The following is a 21,169-nucleotide window of genomic DNA, read 5'->3' as shown; positions in this document are numbered from 1 at the left end:
TGTGCCCATATCTTCGAGGCTTTTCCCCACTTTCTCCTCTATAAGTTTCACTGTCTCTGGTTTAATGTGATGTTCCTTGATCCACTTAGATTTGACCTTAGTACAAGGAGATAGGAATGGATTGATTCACATTCTTCTACATGTTAACTGCCAGTTCTGCCAGCACCATTTGTTGAAAATGCTGTCTTTTTTCCACTGGATGGTTTTAGCTCCCTTGACAAAGATCAAGTGACCATAGGTGTGTGGGTTCATTTCTGGGTTTCCAATTCTATTCCATTGGTCTACTTGTCTGTCACTATAACAGTGCCATGCAGGTTTTATCACAATTGCTCTGTAGTACAGCTTTAGGTCAGGCATGGTGATTCCACCAGAGGTTCTTTTATCATTGAGAAGAGTTTTTGCTATCCTAGGTTTTTTGTTATTCCAGATGAATTTGCAGATTGCCCTTTCTAATTCATTGAAGAATTAAGTTGGAATTTTGATGAGAATTGCATTGAATCTGTAGATTGCTTTTGGCAAGATAGCCATTTTTACTATATTGATCCTGCCAATCTACAAGCATGGGAGATCTTTCCGTCTTCTGAGATCTTTTTTAATTTCTTTCTTCAGAGACATGAAGTTCTTATCATACAGATCTTTCACTTCCTTAGTTAGAGTCTTGCCAAGGTATTTTATATTATTTGTGACTATTAAGATGGGTGTTGTTTCCCTAATTTCTTTCTCAGCCTGTTTATCCTTTGCGTACAGAAAAGTCATTGACTTGTTTGAGATAATTTTATATCCGGCTACTTCATTGAAGCTGTTTATCAGGTTTAGGAGTTCTCTGATGGAAGTTTTAGAGTCACTTATATATGCTATTATATCATCTGCAAAAGGTGATATTTTGACTTCTTCCTTCCCAATTTGTATCCCCTTGATCTCCTTTTGTTGTCTAATTGCTCTGGCTAGGGCTTCAAGTACAATGTTGAATAGGTAGGGAGACAGTGGACAGCCTTGTCTAGTCTTTGATTTTAGTGGGATTGCTTCCAGCTTCTCACCATTTACTTTGATGTTGGCTACTGGTTTGCTGTAGATTGCTTTTATCATGTTTAGGTATGAGCCTTGAATTCCTGATCTTTCCAAGACTTTTATCCTGAATGGGTGTTGGATTTTGTCAAATGCTTTCTCCGCATCTAAGGAAATGATCATGTAGTTTTTGTCTTTGTTTTTTTTTTTTTTTTTATATAGTGGAGTGCCCCTCCTTTTCTTTTTTGATAACCTTGGGTTGGAAGTCGATTTCATTCAATATTAGAATGGCTACTCCAGCTTGTTTCTTCAGACCATTTGCTTGGAAAATAATTTTCCAGCATTTCATTCTGAGGTAGTGTCTGTCTTTTTCCCTGAGATGGGTTTCCTGTAAGCAGCAAAATGTTGGGTCCTGTTAGTCTCTGTGTTTTTATTGGGGAATTGAGTCCATTGATATTAAGAGATATTATGGAAAAGTAATTGTTGCTTCCTATTATTTTTGTTGTTAGAGTTGGCATTCTGTTCTTGAGGCTGTCTTCTTTTAGGTTTGTTGAAGGATTACTTTCTTGCTTTTTCTAGGACGTGGTTTCCTTCCTTGTATCGTTTTTTGTTTGTTTGGTTGTTTTTTTTCTGTTATTATCCTTTGAATGGCTGGATTCGTGGAAAGATAATGTGTGAATCTGGTTTTGTTGTGGAATACTTTGGTTTCTCCATCAATTTTAATTGCAAGTGTGGCTGAGTATAGAAGCCTGGGCTGGCATTTGTGTTCTCTTAGTGTCTGTATAACATCTGTCCAAGATCTTCTGGCTTTCATAGGCTCTGGTGAAAAATCTGGTGTAATTCTGATAGGTCTGCCTATATATGTTACTCGACCTTTTACCCTTACTGCTTTTAATATTCTATCTTTATTTGGTGCATTTGTTGTTCTGATTATTATATGTCGGGAGTAATTTCTTTTCTGGTCCAGTCTATTTGGAGTTCTGTAGGCTTATTGTATGATTATGGGCATGTCTTTCTTTATGTTTGGGACGTTTTCTTCTATAATTTTATTGAAGATATTTGCTGGCCCTTTAAGTTGAAAATCTTCATTCTCATCTACTCCTATTATCCGTAGGTTTGGTCTTCTCATTGTGCCCTGGATTTCCTTGATGTTTTGAGTTAGGATCTTTTTGCATTTGCATTTCACATTTTCTTTAATTGTTGTGCTGATGTTCTCTATGGAATCTTCTGCACCTGAGATTCTCTCTTCCATCTCTTGTATTCTGTTGCTGATGCTCTCATCTATGGTTCCAGATTTCTTTCCTAGGGTTTCTAACTCCAGAGTTGCCTCATTTTGGGTTTTCTTTATTGTGTCTACTTCCCTTTTTAGGTCTAGTATGGTTTTTTTCATTTCCATCACCTGTTTGGATGTGTTTTCCTGTTTTTCTTTAAGGACTTCTACCTGTTTGGTTGTGTTTTCCTGTTTTTCTTTAAGGACTTGTAACTCTTTAGCAGTGTTCTCCTGTATTTCTTTAAGTGAGTTATTAAAGTCCTTCTTGATGTCCTTGAGGTATGCTTTTAAATCTGTTCTTGATTTCGGGTGTGTTGGGGTGCCCAGGACTGGCTGAGGTTGGAGTGCTAGGTTCTGATGATGGTGAGTGGTTTTGGTTTCTCTTAGTAAGATTCTTATATTTGCCTTTCGCCATCTGTCAATCTCTGGAGTTAGTTGTTATAGTTTTCTCTGGTTAGTGATTGTTCCTCTCAGGATTCTTTTAGCCTCTATTAGCAGACCTGGAAGACTAGATCTGTCCTGAGTATCAGTGGTCAGAGCACTCTCTGCAGGCAAGCTCTCCTCTTGCAGGGAAGGTGCACATATATCTGGCGTTCAGACCTGCCTCCTGGCAGAAGATGTAGGCCCAAAACCGGGCCTGTCCCAGAAGCTGTTAGCTTCTGTAGTCCACACTCTCATCTGCACAGTCTAGTCTCAGAGGGCTCCAGGAACCAAGACGGCTCCCCCAGGTGCTCAGGAAAAGTCCTCCTTGGTGGGGCAGACAACTCTCCTCTGGCAGGGATGGTGCCTGGATGTCTGGAGCCCTAAACGGGTCTGTCTCAGAAGCTGTGTGGCTTCTGTCTGTCCCAGAAGCTGTTAGCTTCTGTAGTCCACACTCTCATCTGAGCAGACTAGTCTAGTCAGGATCTGGAAACCAGACATGTAAACTTTTTAAGGAAAATGAATGGCGTTTGGATGGTGGAAGAGTTTTGCTGATAATGAAAATGCTACATATACACACAAAGATCATTATTTCCTTAGGAAGAAGAATGAAGTTCTGTAGAGAACAAGATGCTAAGGAATTCTTTGCACTATTGGAAACTAGTGGACATTATACCTTTCCCAATATTAGTGATCACAGGGAAAGTGTACACATAAAGTTTGTTAAAGACTCCCATAGAAAAGTTACAGAGACAAAGTTTGAAGCAGAGACGGAAGGAAAGACCATCCAGTGACTGTCCTACCTGGGGATCCATCCCAGAAACAACCACCAAAACCAGACATTATTGTTGATGCCAACAAAAGCTTGATGACAGGAGCCTGATATTGCTGTTTCCTGAGAGCCTCTGCCAGTTCCTGACAAATACAGAAGTGGATGTTCACAGCCATCCATTGGATGGAGCACAGGGTCCCCAAAGAAGGTGCTAGAGAAAGTACCCAAGGAGCTGCAGGGTTTTGCAGCCCCATAGGAGGAACTAATATGAACTAACCAGTACCCCCAGAGCTCCTTGGGACTAAACCATCAAACAAATAAAACACATGGTGGGACTCATGGTTCCAGCTGCATATGTAACAGAGAATGGCCTAGTTAGTCATCAATGGGAGGACAGACCCTTGGTCCTGTGAAGGCTCTATGCCCCAGTATAGGGGAATGCTGGAGCTACGAAGCAGGAGTGGGTGGCTTGGTGAGCAGGGGGATGTGGGAGGGGATAGTGAGTTTTCATAGGGGAAACTAGGAAAATGGATAACATTTAAAATGTAAATAAAAATATCTAATAAAAAATAATTGAAAGAAAACAAAAGACTGAGATGCAAGATGAGTACAAGGAATAATTCCAGAATCAGTATTAAAAAAAGATACAGAAATGAACTCTCAGCATTAGTGAAAGTTCTACCTAAAACTGCACAAGCACAGCCAAAATAAATTGTAACATAGAATTGGAAATAAACACAAAATTCTATACTTATGTGGAAGGTTTTTTGAGTGTTTGTTTGTTATTTTTTGTTTTGTTTTTGTTTTTGTTTTTTGAGACAGGGTTTCTCTGTGTAGCCCTGGCTGTCCTAGAACTCACTTTGTAGACCAGGCTGGCCTTGAATTCAGAAATCCTCCTGCCTCTGCCTCCAGAGTGCTGGGATTAAAGGCATGTGCCACCATGCCCAGCTTTATGTGGAGGTTTTAACTGACAGGACATAGACATAGTTTTCTCTAAGAGTTTATGTGAGCCATAGCCTTGTGAAAGATATCACATCTGAAAATATCTGGGAAGCACAAATTAGGCCTGAAAGATTAAAAATAAAACGCAAAATTGGGTCAGTAGGTATGCAAGTTTTGCATAAAGAATAACTTGTGGAAAGAATTCAAAATAATGAAAGCACATTATATGAAATTTGTAAAGCACTAATAAAAAATATCCTCCAGTTAACTCAGTTCAAAGTAGACAGGTTAAAGTAGTCTCATGCTTTTGGATTTTGACATAAATTGAATGAATATTTTATTGTGTTAGTTACCTATTAGTTTATATCATGGATTAGGGATACAAGAAAAAATAATATGGAGAAAATAGAGATCCCAATCCCAATGAGACACATATCAATAACTTAATCTTCCTCTTGAAGGCAATATGTCAAACAGTGTCAAGGTGAAGATCAATAATGTACTTTAAAAGTACTTTTGAGTATCCTTCATATCTAATCTATAACAATATTGGAAAGTTAGTGGGTAAATAAATGCATTAGCTTCTTATTCTTTCTTCTACCACATGAATTTCAAGTTAGAGAGTATAATGGAAGAAACAAGCGGAATCTATTTGTTCACCAAGCAAGAAAATTTGAATAGGTCTGTCCCCATAGGAATTGGAGTATTTCAAATTTGGTTTTGAAAATGACAAATTTCTGTAACATATACTCTCAACTCAAACAATTGTTTTAAATGACCAGAAACTGGATAAACCAATGATCCTTTCCTCAGATTGGATCTGATAATAGCTATGAGTTACCACTGTTTGCAATAAACTATTCATTTATTTGTTAAACCAAATTTGATAGATAGATAGATAGATAATATATATATATATATATATATATATATATATATATATATATATATAAACTCACTAACTTGCTACAAAATAAATTCCTGATGTTTTATACAACCTCTAAACAGAAATCACATGATAACATTTTATTTTCACTCATAACTAACTTTTCTGTTACCTTAAGTTACTAACAAGTAGCTATAAGGCAATTTTCAAGATTTTCTTTTAAGTGGGTAATTTGCAGACTGTCTCTTCATAATAGCAATACTATTTCAACAGAAAATTCCAATTTGAGATGATGATTTTTAAAAAAATTTTGTTGAGTTTCCACCATTGAGGCCATGCTTTTTAAAGTTAAAATTAAATCACATTGATCTAATATAAATTTTCAAGAAGACAAAACACCATGTACCTAGATTAATAATCCAATACTTTGGTCTTCCTTGGTGTTAAGCGTCATATGGTCTGTGGTTAGAGGGAGAAAAGGACCTAGGAGAGAGAGAGTATGGGCAAGGAAAAACCAAGGGGTAGGATCAGGCAAGGGAAGACACTGAGAGAAGTCCAGAGGGTCAGGTAAATGAATACACATAGGTAGCAGTGGAGGGTGGGAAACAGGGGATAGCAACTAGAAAGTCCCAGATGCTAGCAAAGAGAGTTTCCCAGAATCCAAGGGGGATGACATTAGCCAAAATATCCAACAAAGAAAAGATAGAACCTCTAGAGACCATCTCCAGTAGACAGGCATACCCTCCAGTTGAGGAATTGGGCCACCTATCCATCTCAAAAATTTTAACCCAGAATTGTTCCCATCTAAAGGAAACACAGGGACAAAAAAATGGACCAGAGGCTGAGGAAAGGCCATCTAGAGGCTGCCCTATTTTGGAATTCATCCTTTTGGCAGACACAAAACCCAAACACTATTGCTGATGCCATGAAGTGCTTGCTGATAGGAGCCTGGTATAGCTATTCCTTGAGCGGCTCCACCAGCACCTGACTAATACAGATATAGATCCTCACAGACAACCATTGGACTGAGCCTGGGAACTCCAATGGAATAGTTAGGGGAAGAATTGCAGGAGCTGAATGGGATTGCCACCCCATAGGAAGAACAACAATATCAACTAACCAGAACCACCAGAGCTCCTGGAAACTAAACCACCAACCAAAGAGTAAACATGGATGGATCCATGGCTCCAGCTACATATGTAGCAGAGGATGTCCTTATCTGTCATCACTTGGAGGGGAGGCTCTTGGTCCTGAAGAGACTTGATGCCCCAGTTTAGGGGATGTTAGAAAGGTGAGGTGGGACTGTGAGGGAGCACCTTCTTTGAGTATAGGGGAGGGGGAAGGGAATGGGGATGTTTGTGGAGAGGAGACTGGGGAGGAAGACAGCACTTGAAATGTAAATAAATAAAATAACCACTAAAATTAATCCAATATATTACTCCTCAATATTCACTTGCTTTATCAACTGGACTAGCATGTTTATCATAATGATAGAAATATTTAAATATTGCTGATAAAATAGCATTGAACTACTATCCAGCCATCTTCATTGTCTAGACATAATATAAGAAGAGAAACATACATTGTTTTGGAAACATGTTTGTTATGTAATATACAAGGCATTATGGGAACTTAGAAGCAACAATCTATTGTGTAATGAACATATATCCATATGGAGAAAATTAAGAAAATAATCATGACCACATAACAAATTTTGACAATCACTCATGTATGTATCCCTGAATGAACTTCTACATTAATAAGTTATTCTTTTCTTTTTAGAAAGGCAAATACAAGAGTTTAGATAGGAAATACACACCTTGCTATTTTTTTTATTACTCATAAGTAAGGCAAAATTAAAATATTTTTCTAAATTTCTCTCATTCTATACCACAAAAATATAAAAGTACATACACTGAAAGTTTCTACAGGTTTAATTTTTTTAGAGTGTGATATAAAAAACATCAAATACTCTTTAAAGAGGAGAACACATCACTGAGATGTATTGCTTCATTAGCTAGGGAAATTTGAAAATGAATAAAAATAAATTACACACACTCTGACATCTAGAGGAAGGCTAGCCTGCAATGATGTTTAGGTAATCAGAGACTTATGGGAACCATAACACACTTATGTCTGAAAAATTTTTTCTTCAGGAGAATTACTCAACTTCCCTTAGATTCTTTCTCATCTGTATTTGATCATTTGTACTTCTACATCATCTTCTCCATGATATATTTTACCACAAATATAGATTTCCTAATGAATAATCAGTTTCCTTGATATCATTCTACTGCAGGCTTTTATGTCTTCTGAAATTTTTTTCTCTAATCTAATCTAAAGTCACAAACATTCCTCTCTGTTCTGATTTTATTCCACAATATTCTATTTAAAATTGACACAATCTTCATCTAAAAGTGTAAACATCACAATGCTGAAGCGCGCGCGCACACACACACACAACCACACACACACACACATATACACACACATACACACACACATATGTATGATGTCACCCTTGAAATATGTTTTTACCTGATGATTTAGAGTATTGTTTGTATATTTCAAAAGAAATTGTCAGAATTTCTTCAGATAAGATCTCAAATATAGCAACCCCATTCTTAAATAAAGGGAAAGTATAAAAAATATAAATCAAAATATGGATAGTATACTAATTTCCACGATTCTCAACAATTCTTTATAGAGAAAGAGGATAAAGAAATTTAAATATGGAATGGTTATAGATTATAGATAAAAATATGTAGAAAATGAGTTATAATAATTTGAAATCAATAAGTGACCTTCATTCTCAGGAAAATATTTATGAACGTGTGACATTATTACTCCTCTTTCAATTGTTAGCAAGTACTATAGGCAACATCATTTATTCCAGGACATAAAATGTGAAATAGAAAATGGCTTGCATGGGCATCCTCTCTTCAAACAACTAACAAATTATCTGCTAGAATACCCAGATGCTTCATGAGTTTCTAATTTAGAATTTTGAATACAATCCTGATATTGTTAAAACAGCAAGTATGCTTGGAGGTGTGGCCTCATTGCAGTAGGTTGTGGCCATGTTGGAGGAATTGTGTCACTGTGGGGATGGGCTTTAAGACTGTCATCCTAGCTGCCTGGAAGCCAGTTTTGCAGCTGCTTCAGATGAAGATGTAAATCTCTCAGTTCCTCCAGTACCATGCCTACCTGGATGCTGACATGGTCATTCCCCGATGATAATGGACTGAACCTCTGAGCCTGTACTTTTAGGTTAATGGCAGAATTTGTTTTGAGAGCAATTGTTATTGATAGTGAAAGTGTCATGTAGGTTCCCATTCTGATGAGATTGTAGCTGAGAATTCATGTACTTGACCACTCTGTAGAACACAGAACTTTATCAGATCATATCATCATTCCATTTTGTCAGGTAAAATGAATGCTAAAACGTTGGGCCTGCCTTTGAGCATAATTTCTTACAAGGTATGCTGAATGTCATAGATAATTAGGTTCAGCAATCTAAACACTGAAACAACTTAAATATGTTTTTTCTATAAGAGCCTTCAGAAACCATAATTGGTCTCTATATTCTGTAAAGTATTGCATTATCCTCTAACTCAGTATCCATGTTTGTAAGATAAGGAAGCATTTTTATAGTCATTATGAAAAATATTGATATTTAAACATAATATGTTTTCTTGGGCAATATATATTAGATGGCATGTTCTGTCTTTATAACTATTTGTGAGTAATGTTGTTCATTGTCTTCTGAAATGTAAGGGTAGTACCATGCGGTTTTTAGGTGATTTTCTGAGGAATGCTTCTACAAATTCAATGAAGTGGTTAAATTTTTTTACAGTGATTTGATTTTTCTTACTATTTATTCCAAATTTCATACTCATAAATAGGCAAATGGTAGTCACCTCTGAATTTAATCTTGGGACTGTGTCTAAAAGAATTCCATGTAAGATTTCAGGCTTTTGTAAGTTTCCACACAATTACTGTTTTAATTTTTCTGGAGTCAGCAGTCCTAGGGTACTTTGCCTAAGCAGAAATGGCATATATGTCCTTACATGTATCAAACAAATATGAAAGTAAGGGAAATTAGTCACTTATAGACATCTTGGCGATGAGCAGAAAGTAAAACTTCTAAAATTACATGTTATAAGTCTAGCATTACAAAGCAAATAAATGGAGCCAACATAGCCCAGGCTTATTATATTCAAGTTATATATTTTCTATAAATCCACAGAGCTAGATGAAATTATATGCCAGAAAACGATTTTAAAAGTAACTTATTTCCTCTTCATAGTCTCATATGTATATAAAAACAACATACTATGGTCATATTCATCCCCCATTACCCCTCTTGTCTCCAATGGGACATTTTACACTGCAGCAATACACGTGGATGGTATAGCTGGGTCAAATGGTAGTTCCACTTTAGTAGATTTCCACAGTGGGAGACTAATTTATATTCCAGCAGTAAGTAAAGGTTCTTTTCCCTATGCTCTTGCCAGCATTTGTCATTTGTTTTCTTGAGAGTAGCCATTCTGTGGCTGAGTTGGAATCTCAATGTGGCTCTCATTTCATTTCTTTAATGTCTGAAGACATTGAATGGTGTTTTTTTTTCTAACATTTCTTCTAATCTGTTTCTGCATGATAGTACTTTTTATGTTCCAAACAAATTAGAGTAGTTCCAAAGTGCTGTGTGCTGATGTTAGGTTGTTTTTTAATGGCAATCATCCTTGACATTCGGGGTGTATTCTACTGTTTAAGGAATCAATAGACTCTTTCTTCCTTGTTTTCCTTCTTTCAATATTTTGAAAGACTTGTCTTTCTTTAAATTGACACTTTTTTCTTTGATACTTTTAAATATAGACTTCTGCAACAACTTCATATATAGTAAATGCTTTTGTGAATCATGTATCCTTCAAAATTTTAATATGAGTAAAAATGACTACTTTTCATTCACATATCAATTCATAAACATTTTAAAGTATCAGAAAAGTAATGTAAATATAAATTACAATAATATTGAATAAAATAAATAATGAAATTATAGGCACAATTAACTACAAAACCTCCTATGATAAAAACCAAAAGGAAAATATTCTCAGTAAAAAAAGAAAAAATAAAAAAACCTAAAAACACATTGAGTACAAAAAAAAAAAGCAGACTTTAAATGTGCAGCACAGTTCAAAGAAACTGCTTTATTTCATTCATTACAAGGAAAAGAAAAGTGCATTGGTAATTATATAAAGAACAAGACTTTCATAAACCTGGCTTGTAAAGGCTGTACATTAGCACTTTAGCCAATCATAATTTTCCAAGATGGAATATGTACATGCTTATGATTTCTAGATATATTCTGAAATGTAGATATGTAAACTCCAGATGCTATGGACAAAGAATCACTGAGGAAGCTCTGTTACTAATGATTAAAATTAGAAACATTAGACAACACATATTAGATGAAAAAAGAGAGAATGCATAATTGTTGGTATTTTATAAATGATAGTTTATATATGAAAGTGAGAAATAAAGTAAAAGGGAAAGGGAATAACATGACTGTTCCTAGTTATAGTAGAGGAGAAAGTTTATTATGGATATCTGAAATGGCATAGCCAGAGGCAGGCACATCTGAGAGTGTCCAGAGTAGTCATGACCTTCAACCATGTGGAAATATGCTGAAGGGAAGGAGAAGGGTGAACTAAGTATAGCAGCCATGAGGTTAAAGGGTCTGTATATAAAATTAACTCAAACAAGTCAGTAATTTTCCTTTGTATGAATGATAAATGGGTTAAGAACAAAAATAGGTAAATAATACAATTCACAATAGTGACATATAATATAAATTATCTTGGGGTAACTCTAACCAAGCAAGTAAAATATCTATATGATAAGATATTCAAGTTTCTCAAGAAAGAAATTGAAGAAGACTTCAGAAAATGGAGAGATCTCCCGTTCTCAAGGATTGGTAGTATTACAGCATTAAAAATGACCATCCTACCAAGAGCAATCTACAGATTCAACATAAACTTCATCAAAATTCCAACACAATTCTTAAAAGACATGGACAGAGCAATTCTCAATTTCCTAAGTAAAAAAACAAAACTCAGGGTACAAAAAACAATTCTTAGCAGTAAAAGATCTGCTGGGGAAAAACCCTCCCTGACCTCAAGCTGTACTACAGAGCAATAGTGATAAAAACTGCATGGTATTGGTACAGAGACACATAGTTCGATCAATGAAATAGAATTTAAGACCCAAAAATAAAACCATGCATTTATGAACATTTGATCTTTGACAAAGAAGCAAAATATATATATTGGAAAAAAGAAAGCATTTTCATTAAATGGTGCTTCTCTAACTGGCAGTAGGTATGTAGAAAAATGAAAATAGATTCATATTTGTTACTTTGGACAAAGCTTAAGGTTAAGTGGATCAAGAGCCTCAACATAAAACCAGGTACACTGAATCTAATAGAAGAGATAGTGGAAAAGAGCCCCAAACTCATTGGCATGGGGGAAATTTTCCTACCAGAATGCCAATGATCTAAGAATAGGAATAGTAAATGAGATATCATGAGTCTGAAAAGATTCTGTAATGCAAAGGACATAGACAGTAGGCCAAATAAGGAACCTACAGATTGGGAAAAAAAATCTTTACTACGTCTACATCTGATAGAGGTCTAATATCCAAAATATAAACAACAAAAGAGGTTAACCTCCAAAAAACCAACCAATCCTGTCAAAAAGTGGTATATAGACCTAAACAGAGAATTCACAACAGAGGAATCTCAAATAGCCTAGCAGCAAAAGAAAGGTTCAAAGTCGTTATTGATCAGAGAAATGCAAATCAAAATATACTGAGATTTTACCTTATACCATTTAGAATAGTTAAAATGAAAAACTCAGGTGACAGCACATGTTGGCAAGGATGTAGAGTTAGAGGAACACTCCTCCATTGCTAGTGGAATTGCAAACAGATATAACCACTTTAGAAATCTAGAAGTTTCTCATAAAATTGGAAATACCTGAAGACTCAGCTATTCCAAAACTGGGCATATACCCAAATAGAGCCCTACCATACCACAGAGACATTTACTCCATTATGTTCATAGCAGCCTTATCTGTGATAGCTGATAGCCTGAAATAACCTAGATGAACCCACAACAGAAAAGTTGATACAGAAAATGTAGTTAACTTATACAATGGAATACTATTCATTTCTTAAGAACAAGGACATCATAAGTTTTGTAGGCATATGGGTGGAACTAGAAAATATCATTCCAAATAAGGTAACTCAAAAGGATATGCATGGTATATAATCACTAATATGTAGATACTAATAAAAAAAGTACAGAATATCCATGATACAATCCACAGAACTCAAGTAGGTTAACAAGCAGAAGGGCCCAAGTGAGGATGCTTAAATTTCACTTGGGAGGAGAAGAAAGCAAACACAGGAGGAAGAGGGAGGGAAGAACATGGATGGGTGATGGTAGGGTGAAGGGAAAAGGGAAACCAAATCAGATCTTGGGAGAGGGAACTCATAGAGTCCACCTCCAGTAGAAAGACAGGGCATCAAGTAGAGATGGCAACCCCATTTGCCAAAAACTCTGATCTAGAATTGTTCCTGTTTAATAGAATTACAAGGACAAAAACGGAGAAAACACTGAGGCAAAGGAGGTCCAGTGACAAGTCCAACTTGGGATCCATCTCAAGAGGCTGCTCTAAGGTCTGACACCATTGCTGATGCTTTGGTGTGCTTAAAGACAGGAGCCTAGCATGGTTGTATGCTGAGAGGCCCAACAAGCAACTGACTGAAACGGAAGCAGATGTTTATAGCCAATCACTGGACTGAAACAGGGGACCCCTGTGGTTGAACTAGGGAAAGGCTGGAAGAATTTGAGGAGGATGGTGACTCCCTAGAAAGAGCAACTTTCTCAACTAACTATGACTCCTGATATCTCTCAGACACTGAATCACCAACCATGCAGCATACTTGGGCTGATCCAAAGTCCCCAATATGTATATAGCAAAGGAGTGCTTGGTCTGCCCTCAGTAGTAGTAGAGGTGCCTAACCCTCTGGATACTTTAGGCACCAGGGAATGGGGAGGCCTAGGTCAAGCAACATCCTCTTGGAGATAGGAGGGAGGAGATTGGGATAAGGATATGTGGGATGGCAGACCAGGATGGTGGACTGTAAAAAAAAAAAAAATTGAAATAACTCACTAATTATTGTCAGACATGATGGATTAAAGCTCTCCACCATCAACAAAAGTTTAAAAAATATTTCAATCTTATCTAATATTAATAACTTTTAATTTAGTGAAATAAGGGATGAAGACAAAGATTAAGAAATTACAAAGACCTTTACAAGACACCCTACATAAAGAATGTTCAGGTTATGTCCTTCCACCCATATTCATCTACCTGTTTAGTCCCACATGGCCTGCCAAGCTGACTTGACCTAGCTTCTTGCTATCCCCTGAGATCTATTGTCTAGACACCACTCAGTTGGCCTCCACTAGGACCAATGCACAGTGAAGATTCTGGGCTGCTATATTGATGACATTCAGACCAGGGCTGTCCACATGAGGCCTGCTGTTGTGGAAACATCTGTATTAGGCTTACTTACCTGATACCTGCTCTATCTGGAACATCCAGAGACAATCAGATGGCTAGGGTCTAGCTGAAAAACAAAATCAATAAGAACCATGGGAATACTGCACCTACACAACAAACCTATCCGATTGCAACAAGTCCTGGATAGCCAAACACAAGAGACCTAATTCCAATCTTATAAAGATTATAGATGAATAAAAAGAGGAGTATCATCAATTGAAGTCTTAGTCTGGGTCCTGCTCCAAAGCCTAGTTATCAGATCCCATGAGCTCCTGTGTCCTCTTTGAATTTGGAAAAGAACACTCTTTTCTATAAGGGTGTCTATCTCATTTTGTTGTTTGGAATTTATTTCTTCCTTTTCTCAAGGCAATCATTCCATTCAAGCTTAGTGAACATAATATAATTTATTGGTTTTAAACAAAGGTGACTGATGAATATGTGTGTGAAGTTGAATTTAAAAAGACTTCAAGAAATAGATGGTAAATAGTTGCTTTCTAATACTCTTCTGTTGAAAGAGGAGGGTACAGTATGGTATCTATCCAAAGATTCAGTTCTAGGGGCCAGAATTTTTATGCTAACCCTTATTATACGAGAATTTGACAGAACCTATTACTCCTGTTTTATGCAAAGAATTAGCATACAAATACATGGCAGTTAGCAGAACTGTTGGAGAGGGCACAAAGTACAGAGAGCTTTTGTGCATTGTTCCAGAATTCAGACTCACTCTATAGTTAACTGGGCAAGCACTGAAGAATTTTGAGTTGCATGATTAAAAAGGCAGTGTAGAAGTTTTGGAGAATTAATCTGGCAATAGTAGGATGTTGTAACATTAAGTTTTCTGAGTCCTGTTACCAGTCTAATTCTAAGGTTTACTGATAAAAAATCCTTTTATAGGCAGATGTGACAGAACAGGGAGGTGGGTCTCTCTGAGTTTTAGGACAGTCATACCTATGTAGTGAGAGTGTGCTTCTGATTCAAAAAGAATTTTAGATCATTTCAGTTGGAGAATAAGAGTAGATTCACCATCACTCCGATGCTTACTATCTAAAATAATTGCCCGCCTTTCATTTCCACTGAATCAATTTAAAACAGGCACAGAAGGGGTTAACCAGTGTTTCTGGTGTAACATTGAAGTCCCAACAGTCAGCAAACTTAACTCAGTAAAATTTGAGGCGATAACGATTTTGACAGGTGTGTGATCCATTCCATCATTTGGTCCTTAATGATAAGACTAGCTTTCAGACTAGTTAAAGTAACTAGCTGAACGTATACAACTAAAGGACTTGGTGCATGTCTGTTCATGAGGCAGCATAATCATCAAGCATGGGGACATGGTGGGGTGGGGTGGAAAGACCACCTCATCCTACAATCTGATCATGTCTCTTACCAGCTGGGAAGCAAGGATTTCCATACAATTAATGCTTGCTGTGAAGGATTCTGTCATTTAGAGGTTTGCAGCTATTTGTTACTGAGTTTCAAGGACCCAGACTAAGGCTTACACACTTATTATCTGGAATCACAGAAACAAACCAATTGATTTTTTATTTTTTACAAAGATATTCTAACTTCCTGTATCCTGCTGACCTATACTTTAACTTTATCATCAATCATAATCCTCTCAGGTGAACTGCAGGAAATATGCTATTATGTAATTTAGTGTTTCTAGCAAAACTCTAAAGATTATAGCTTCAAAATCCACCTAAAATGGCATACATTGCATTGAAATAAGAAGTTATAACTTGATTCAAGAAGCCACACCCATGCTGAGGTACATGTTACCTTGTTTTAGAAATTTTCCCTTCTTTTAAACCTGGTGCTTAAAACTCTAAATTAGAAAATTCCTTTAATAAATCTGAATCCTGCCTTTTATTAACATATGTTGTCGGTCTTTTCTGTGTGAAAGCCAGTTTTACCAGGATCTAGCTTCATAATTATTAAGGAACTCCTCAGGCTGCTATTGATAGCTGCATTGAGCTGTCTTTCCTTTCTGCTACAGATGTAAATCACTTCATTAATTTTATTGTTTTTGTTCTTGGTGTTTAGAGTCTGGGCCAGATATTTCTAGAACCTGTCTCTTATCCAAAAAAATCAAAAGAAAATCTCAAAAAGATGTGCAGTTAAACTAACATATTTTCTTTATTCAGTATTTCTATCTGAATCTATTACTCCCGAACTAAGAAAAGAAAGATGGTATTTGTTGGCATCAGGATCTCCCAAACCTAGGACATCACATAGGGGACAGCTTGACCTGTGACCTTCAGACCGGTTGCCAAGGCAACAGGCACCATATTCCCAACATCCACTTGGCTCACCTCCCACCTTTACCTCTCCCTATAAATAAGGAGAACACCCCTCCATCTCTCTTTCCCCTCTTCTCTTTCTGCCGCCTCCTTCTCTCTAATTCCCCCAATAAAACCTCTTCCACGTGGAGCTCCCTTGGCCTAGTGTGCTGTTGAGACGCGACCCGCCATTCTAACACAGTATTCAGGTCACATTTTAATTTATCTACTAATGTACAAATAACTTGGGGAAGAGGCATGAATTTCAGATGTCAAAAAAAAATTAGTAGAGTTGGAATTCATCAGGAAGATTTTTCAACAGAGACTAAAGCACAGGATTAACAGACAGAGAACTATCAGGGAAAGGAGAGTGCTCACTCATGTGTGTAAGTATTGGCTCTTCAGGACTAAGTCTCTCACATTCCTCAAAGTTTATTGAAGTTAATACGGATCATTAAGCAAGTATAAGGACTCTGCAATACTTTTCTGAGTACAGGCTGTACTATTTGGCAAGTTATCATTGCTTTCTGATATTCTTGTTTATCTCTCTATTTAGCCCCTGTCAATAAAGTCTCAAAGAGAAACTGAAGCCTCACTCCAAAGAAGCCAGAGTAGGCAGTTTCCCTTAGCCTAACTACAATTGGCTCACAGTACGCCAGAATTTGGGGGCGGAGAAAGTCTTAGGAGAGACTTCTATTTCCCAGGGGAATAGCAGTGGGAGGAAATTTTAACCCGCAGAATCTCTGCAGTGGATGTAGAAGAGAACTGCTGAGGAAAACTAAAGTTGCCAGAGATGTGGAACGCACTGCAGGACAGAGACTCCGCGGAGGTCCTGGGACACCGCCAGCGCTGGCTCCGTGTTGGGACACTGGTGCTGGCTTTAACCGGAACCTTCCTCATTGGCTTCCTCTTTGGTATGGTGCATTTGCATGGCAAAGTGCATAATCTCCCTGTTCCTTCGCTTCTGCACTCTTGTAGCTGCTCTTCCCGCAGGAGAGGTTTCGGGTCTTCCCCGGGGTGCAGTGATTTGCATGGAGGAAGGAACCTTTAGTATCTGAGTTAAGCAGAGGTTTCCTGGGGTCTGAGCAGGATTGAATTAGGAATAAATTATCTGTATATAGAATTGCATAGATTAAAGTCAGATTACAAACAAAACAAAACAAAATAAACAAAAACCAGAAACAGTAACTAGAATTAGGTCTGACCCATTGGGACCCTGCAGGACACTACCCTTCTCAGTGCTGATTCCCAGTGGCTGCTGATCCAGATCTACCAGTAAGCTTGGTTTTAGTGGCTTTTGCCTTTGGGGGTGGGGTGGGGAGGCTGGGGAGACGTGGTGGGGGAAGGTTCACCTGTCTCCTACCTGTGTCAATTTCAAGGATACCATGGCATCCAGGACATCTCTGTGAAAGGATTCTCTTTCTGTTCACATTCTTCCTTGGACAAGCAGAGAGACATTCTGGGAAATGTGAATTACTGTCAGCACTGCCTGAACACATCCTTAACAGGAGCCTCCTGACCTTAGTTCAGATTTAGCCCAACTCTGTAAGAAACCATCTGCATCAGAAATCAGTAGCAGAGCATAGCTGATTTACAAATTCAGAGTTTGTATCACTAATTCTCGTTTACTGTGAAAAAAATTTACCCATTCTCTTTCAACCTTAATTTTCCCCATATTTATGATGAAACTTGAATGAGAAACGTACAGATAATAGGACACTATTTAGCAGGAGGAGCTTTACTAGAAAACTACTTGGGTCTTTGATGAGGGATCTGTTTCCTACTGGACTTTAGTACACAGGCCAGTCTAACTTGTCATCAAGTCATCCGTCTTTGCTCTGCATTTTGAATTACTTCTATGTCATTGGTAAAGACAGGCTCTGAACCAATTGTGTAGCCTTTGGCCAGAGACTTCAATCAAACTAAACACAAAGATATCAGTAATTACCTATGATTGCTGTGAGCCCCAATGAGATTGAATTAAATTGAGTTTCTGTTATCAGCTTGAAATGAGAATCAAGTTTTGGAACGGTTAGCATGGGATTCAAAAGCCTACATATCCTAAAAGCAAGTCATTTCTACTTTGTTACACCCACTATCCCTTGGTTTCACTGTTCAATAACCCAGTTTGTTAGTTTCTTAGTATTCTGTCTCTACCACAGGCCTCTATCTTTCTTACTTGTGAGTTATTTCAGGCCTAGGGTGTTCTTTCCTAATCTCACAGTGAACACTAGGGCCTTTAGTTAAGCCTTTTGCTCAGCCATATGTCTCAATGTGCATATTTGTGTGCATATATGTCTTCAAATATATTATCAATAGTGGTAAAGCACCATGAGGTTTGGTTCAGTAACTCTCTTTATTCTCAGGTAAGGTACTCTGTAAACTCTATAAGGATGTTCTCTCCCTCTCAGATTAAAATCAATTTATGAGGCCAGGGGTCAAGGCACAGGTTATAACCTGTCTGTGGCTTTCTGTGCATTGGATGTCTTGCAGAGCTACGAAGTATATTGCAGTTTACTATAGTTCTCAGAACTTCAGTTTCTCAAGCCAATTTTAAAGGAGAAACAAAAATATCCCTGCATTTTGCCTTAGTGTCCAATTCAAAGCAAATTGAAGTCTGTTTTTTAAATGTTTTGAGATAATTTATATATATGAAATATATTCATAATTAAGATCCTCTTTAGTTTTCAATAACTTCATATGTTATATCTTTGAGAACGTATGTATGTAGATGTGAGAGGAGATGTCCATGGGCTTGTGTTGGGAAATGTGTGCTAAGGATCGAAGTCAGGCCCCTTTGCAAGAATATTACATTCTTCTCTTAATTGCTTGAGCAATCTCTCCAGTCACTGTACTCATAAATAATTCATTGTGAGCTTCTGTTTAGCTCTACAGAGAAGCAAGAAATTATTAAGAGAAGCAAGTGTAGAGAAACTACATTTTCATAGCATTTTATCTCTAATAATTGAAACAACACTACATACTTGAATTTTCACATTCAACTTTTCTTAGAAATAAGAGCAACACATATAACTGAAATTAGGTAAAATATGTTGTACTTGCTTTGCAATTAAAAGCAATACAGATATGCTCTTTTCTTTGTAGAAAAAAAACAAGGGGAAAACATGAGAAGCACAGATCATATAAGAAATAATTTATTAACTGTGTCCCTCATAAAAAAAAAAAAAACCAAAAGATCCTGACATGAGCTCGTATATCATTCATACTTTTGCTTGTATTTTTCAGGGTGGTTTATAAAACCTTCCAATGAAGCTACTGGTAATGTTTCCCATTCTGGCATGAAGAAGGAGTTTTTGCATGAATTGAAGGCTGAGAACATCAAAAAATTTTTATAGTAAGAATATACTTGTATTACATTCCATATGGTGATTATACCTTCAGCTTTAACTTCATATCTTCACAAAGCTTTCTGAGTAGTACCCAGAAAACATTTCCTGTAGGGGGAAAGACCAGTTGTTGCAAGCCAACAAATATCTGCCATAACTACTTAACTTTAGCTCCATAAGAGCAAAAGAAGCCATAGGAAGTATCTGACAAATGCAGGTTCTGATAAAATTGCATTCAGGAGCAGAGAAATTTGATTATTATTTGTTGATGCATTACAAAATCCCATCTTATTTCCTCACCTACTTAAATTATAAAGCTGGTCTTTGCCTGTGGAGAATACAAAAACAAATTATGGCCAGATTTGGACTGAGGAACGTACTTTGGTGACTTATCCTTTAAGGAGAGATAATAGGTTTTATTTAAGAAAAAGCTGATTTAAAAATCGCACGATGTTTAGTTTGAGCTCCATCTCTGCTCATTATGAGGGAACTAACTTTGAGTGACTAATGAAACTGACCAAGCTTCTATTCTCATCTATGAGATAAGGATAATGATACTGCAGTGATAAGGGTGAACCTGGGAATTAGATGTTCTGAAAACACTAAAAACTAATTCTATTCTTTTCAAAAGAGTGTAAAGCAAAAGAGATAAATGAATATATTGTAAAATTATTGGCCCTTGCACATGCTAGACCTAAACTATATTCCTGAATATGTACAAGGCACTAGTTTGATTCTCATTAGTACAAGAACATAAAACGTAATCATAGACACAAAGTTAGATTTATATTTAGTTAAAATACAATATGTGGATGTATATAGGATTAGTATTATCTAATCACCTAGAACACATTATAGGTTTTCAAAAAATCAGGTTAATATATATGTCAAAAGTCTTTAAAAAATTCCTCTACTGATAGGATTTCCTAATGAACACAGAGTGATTTGATATAAAAGACTATTAAATATTCACATATGGTTAAAAGTTTCATATCTGTAGGAATATATATATATATATATATATATATATATATATGTGTGTGTGTGTGTGTGTGTGTGTGTGTGTGTGTGTGTGTGTGTGTGTGTGTACGTTAATTACAATAGATTTAAAATCTATGAGAGCTATTGCTTTTAGGAGTGCCCCATTGAGTAAGAGGCATTAGGCTTAAACTTCTTCATGAAAAGTCCCCACATCTTATATTTACTTCATTTATTATATATTATAGGCATGAAAAATGTAGGGTTTTTGGGGTGCCTATTGAAAACGCAGACAGACTAAAAGTAATGTTTAAACATTTTCAATTTTCCTTCACCAGCAATTTCACACGGACACCACACTTGGCAGGAACACAAAATAATTTTGAGCTTGCAAAGCAAATTCATGACCAGTGGAAAGAATTTGGCCTGGATTTGGTTGAGTTATCCCATTACGATGTCTTGCTGTCCTATCCAAATAAAACTCATCCTAACTATATCTCAATAATTAATGAAGATGGAAATGAGGTAAGTAAAAAGATAAGCAGAAAGATTTCACTTTAGTTGCATCATCTCCATGTATTTATTGAATTCAATATTATGGACATTTGTGATTTCCCTTTGAAAGCTCTTTATCAATGTC

General features: G+C 36.7%; 1 protein-coding gene across 5 annotated transcripts in view; it reads left to right on the top strand.

Annotated features, from left to right (window-relative positions):
• The first annotated feature begins 16,703 nt into the window (after positions 1-16,703).
• The window catches only part of Folh1 (folate hydrolase 1), a 59,529-nt gene continuing 55,063 nt past the window's right edge, over positions 16,704-21,169 (top strand). For 2 of the 5 annotated variants that reach the window (XR_003946512.1, XM_011241861.3), the window contains exons 1-3: positions 16,704-17,118; positions 19,451-19,559; positions 20,868-21,054. Coding sequence is in view for 4 of the 5 variants with exons in the window: in XM_011241861.3 (XP_011240163.1) it covers positions 16,998-17,118; positions 19,451-19,559; positions 20,868-21,054 (417 nt within the window). In the remaining variant the exon portion in view is untranslated. The remainder of the gene's footprint in view (positions 17,119-19,450; positions 19,560-20,867; positions 21,055-21,169) is intronic. The other 3 variants (NM_001159706.1, NM_016770.3, XM_006508023.4) reach the window with 2 other exon arrangements.

This window comes from Mus musculus, chromosome 7, assembly GCF_000001635.26.
Source record: "Mus musculus strain C57BL/6J chromosome 7, GRCm38.p6 C57BL/6J".
NCBI lineage: Eukaryota > Metazoa > Chordata > Mammalia > Rodentia > Muridae > Mus > Mus musculus.
Note: the sequence above shows the minus strand (reverse complement) of the source record. Positions and strands in the feature narration are given on the sequence as shown.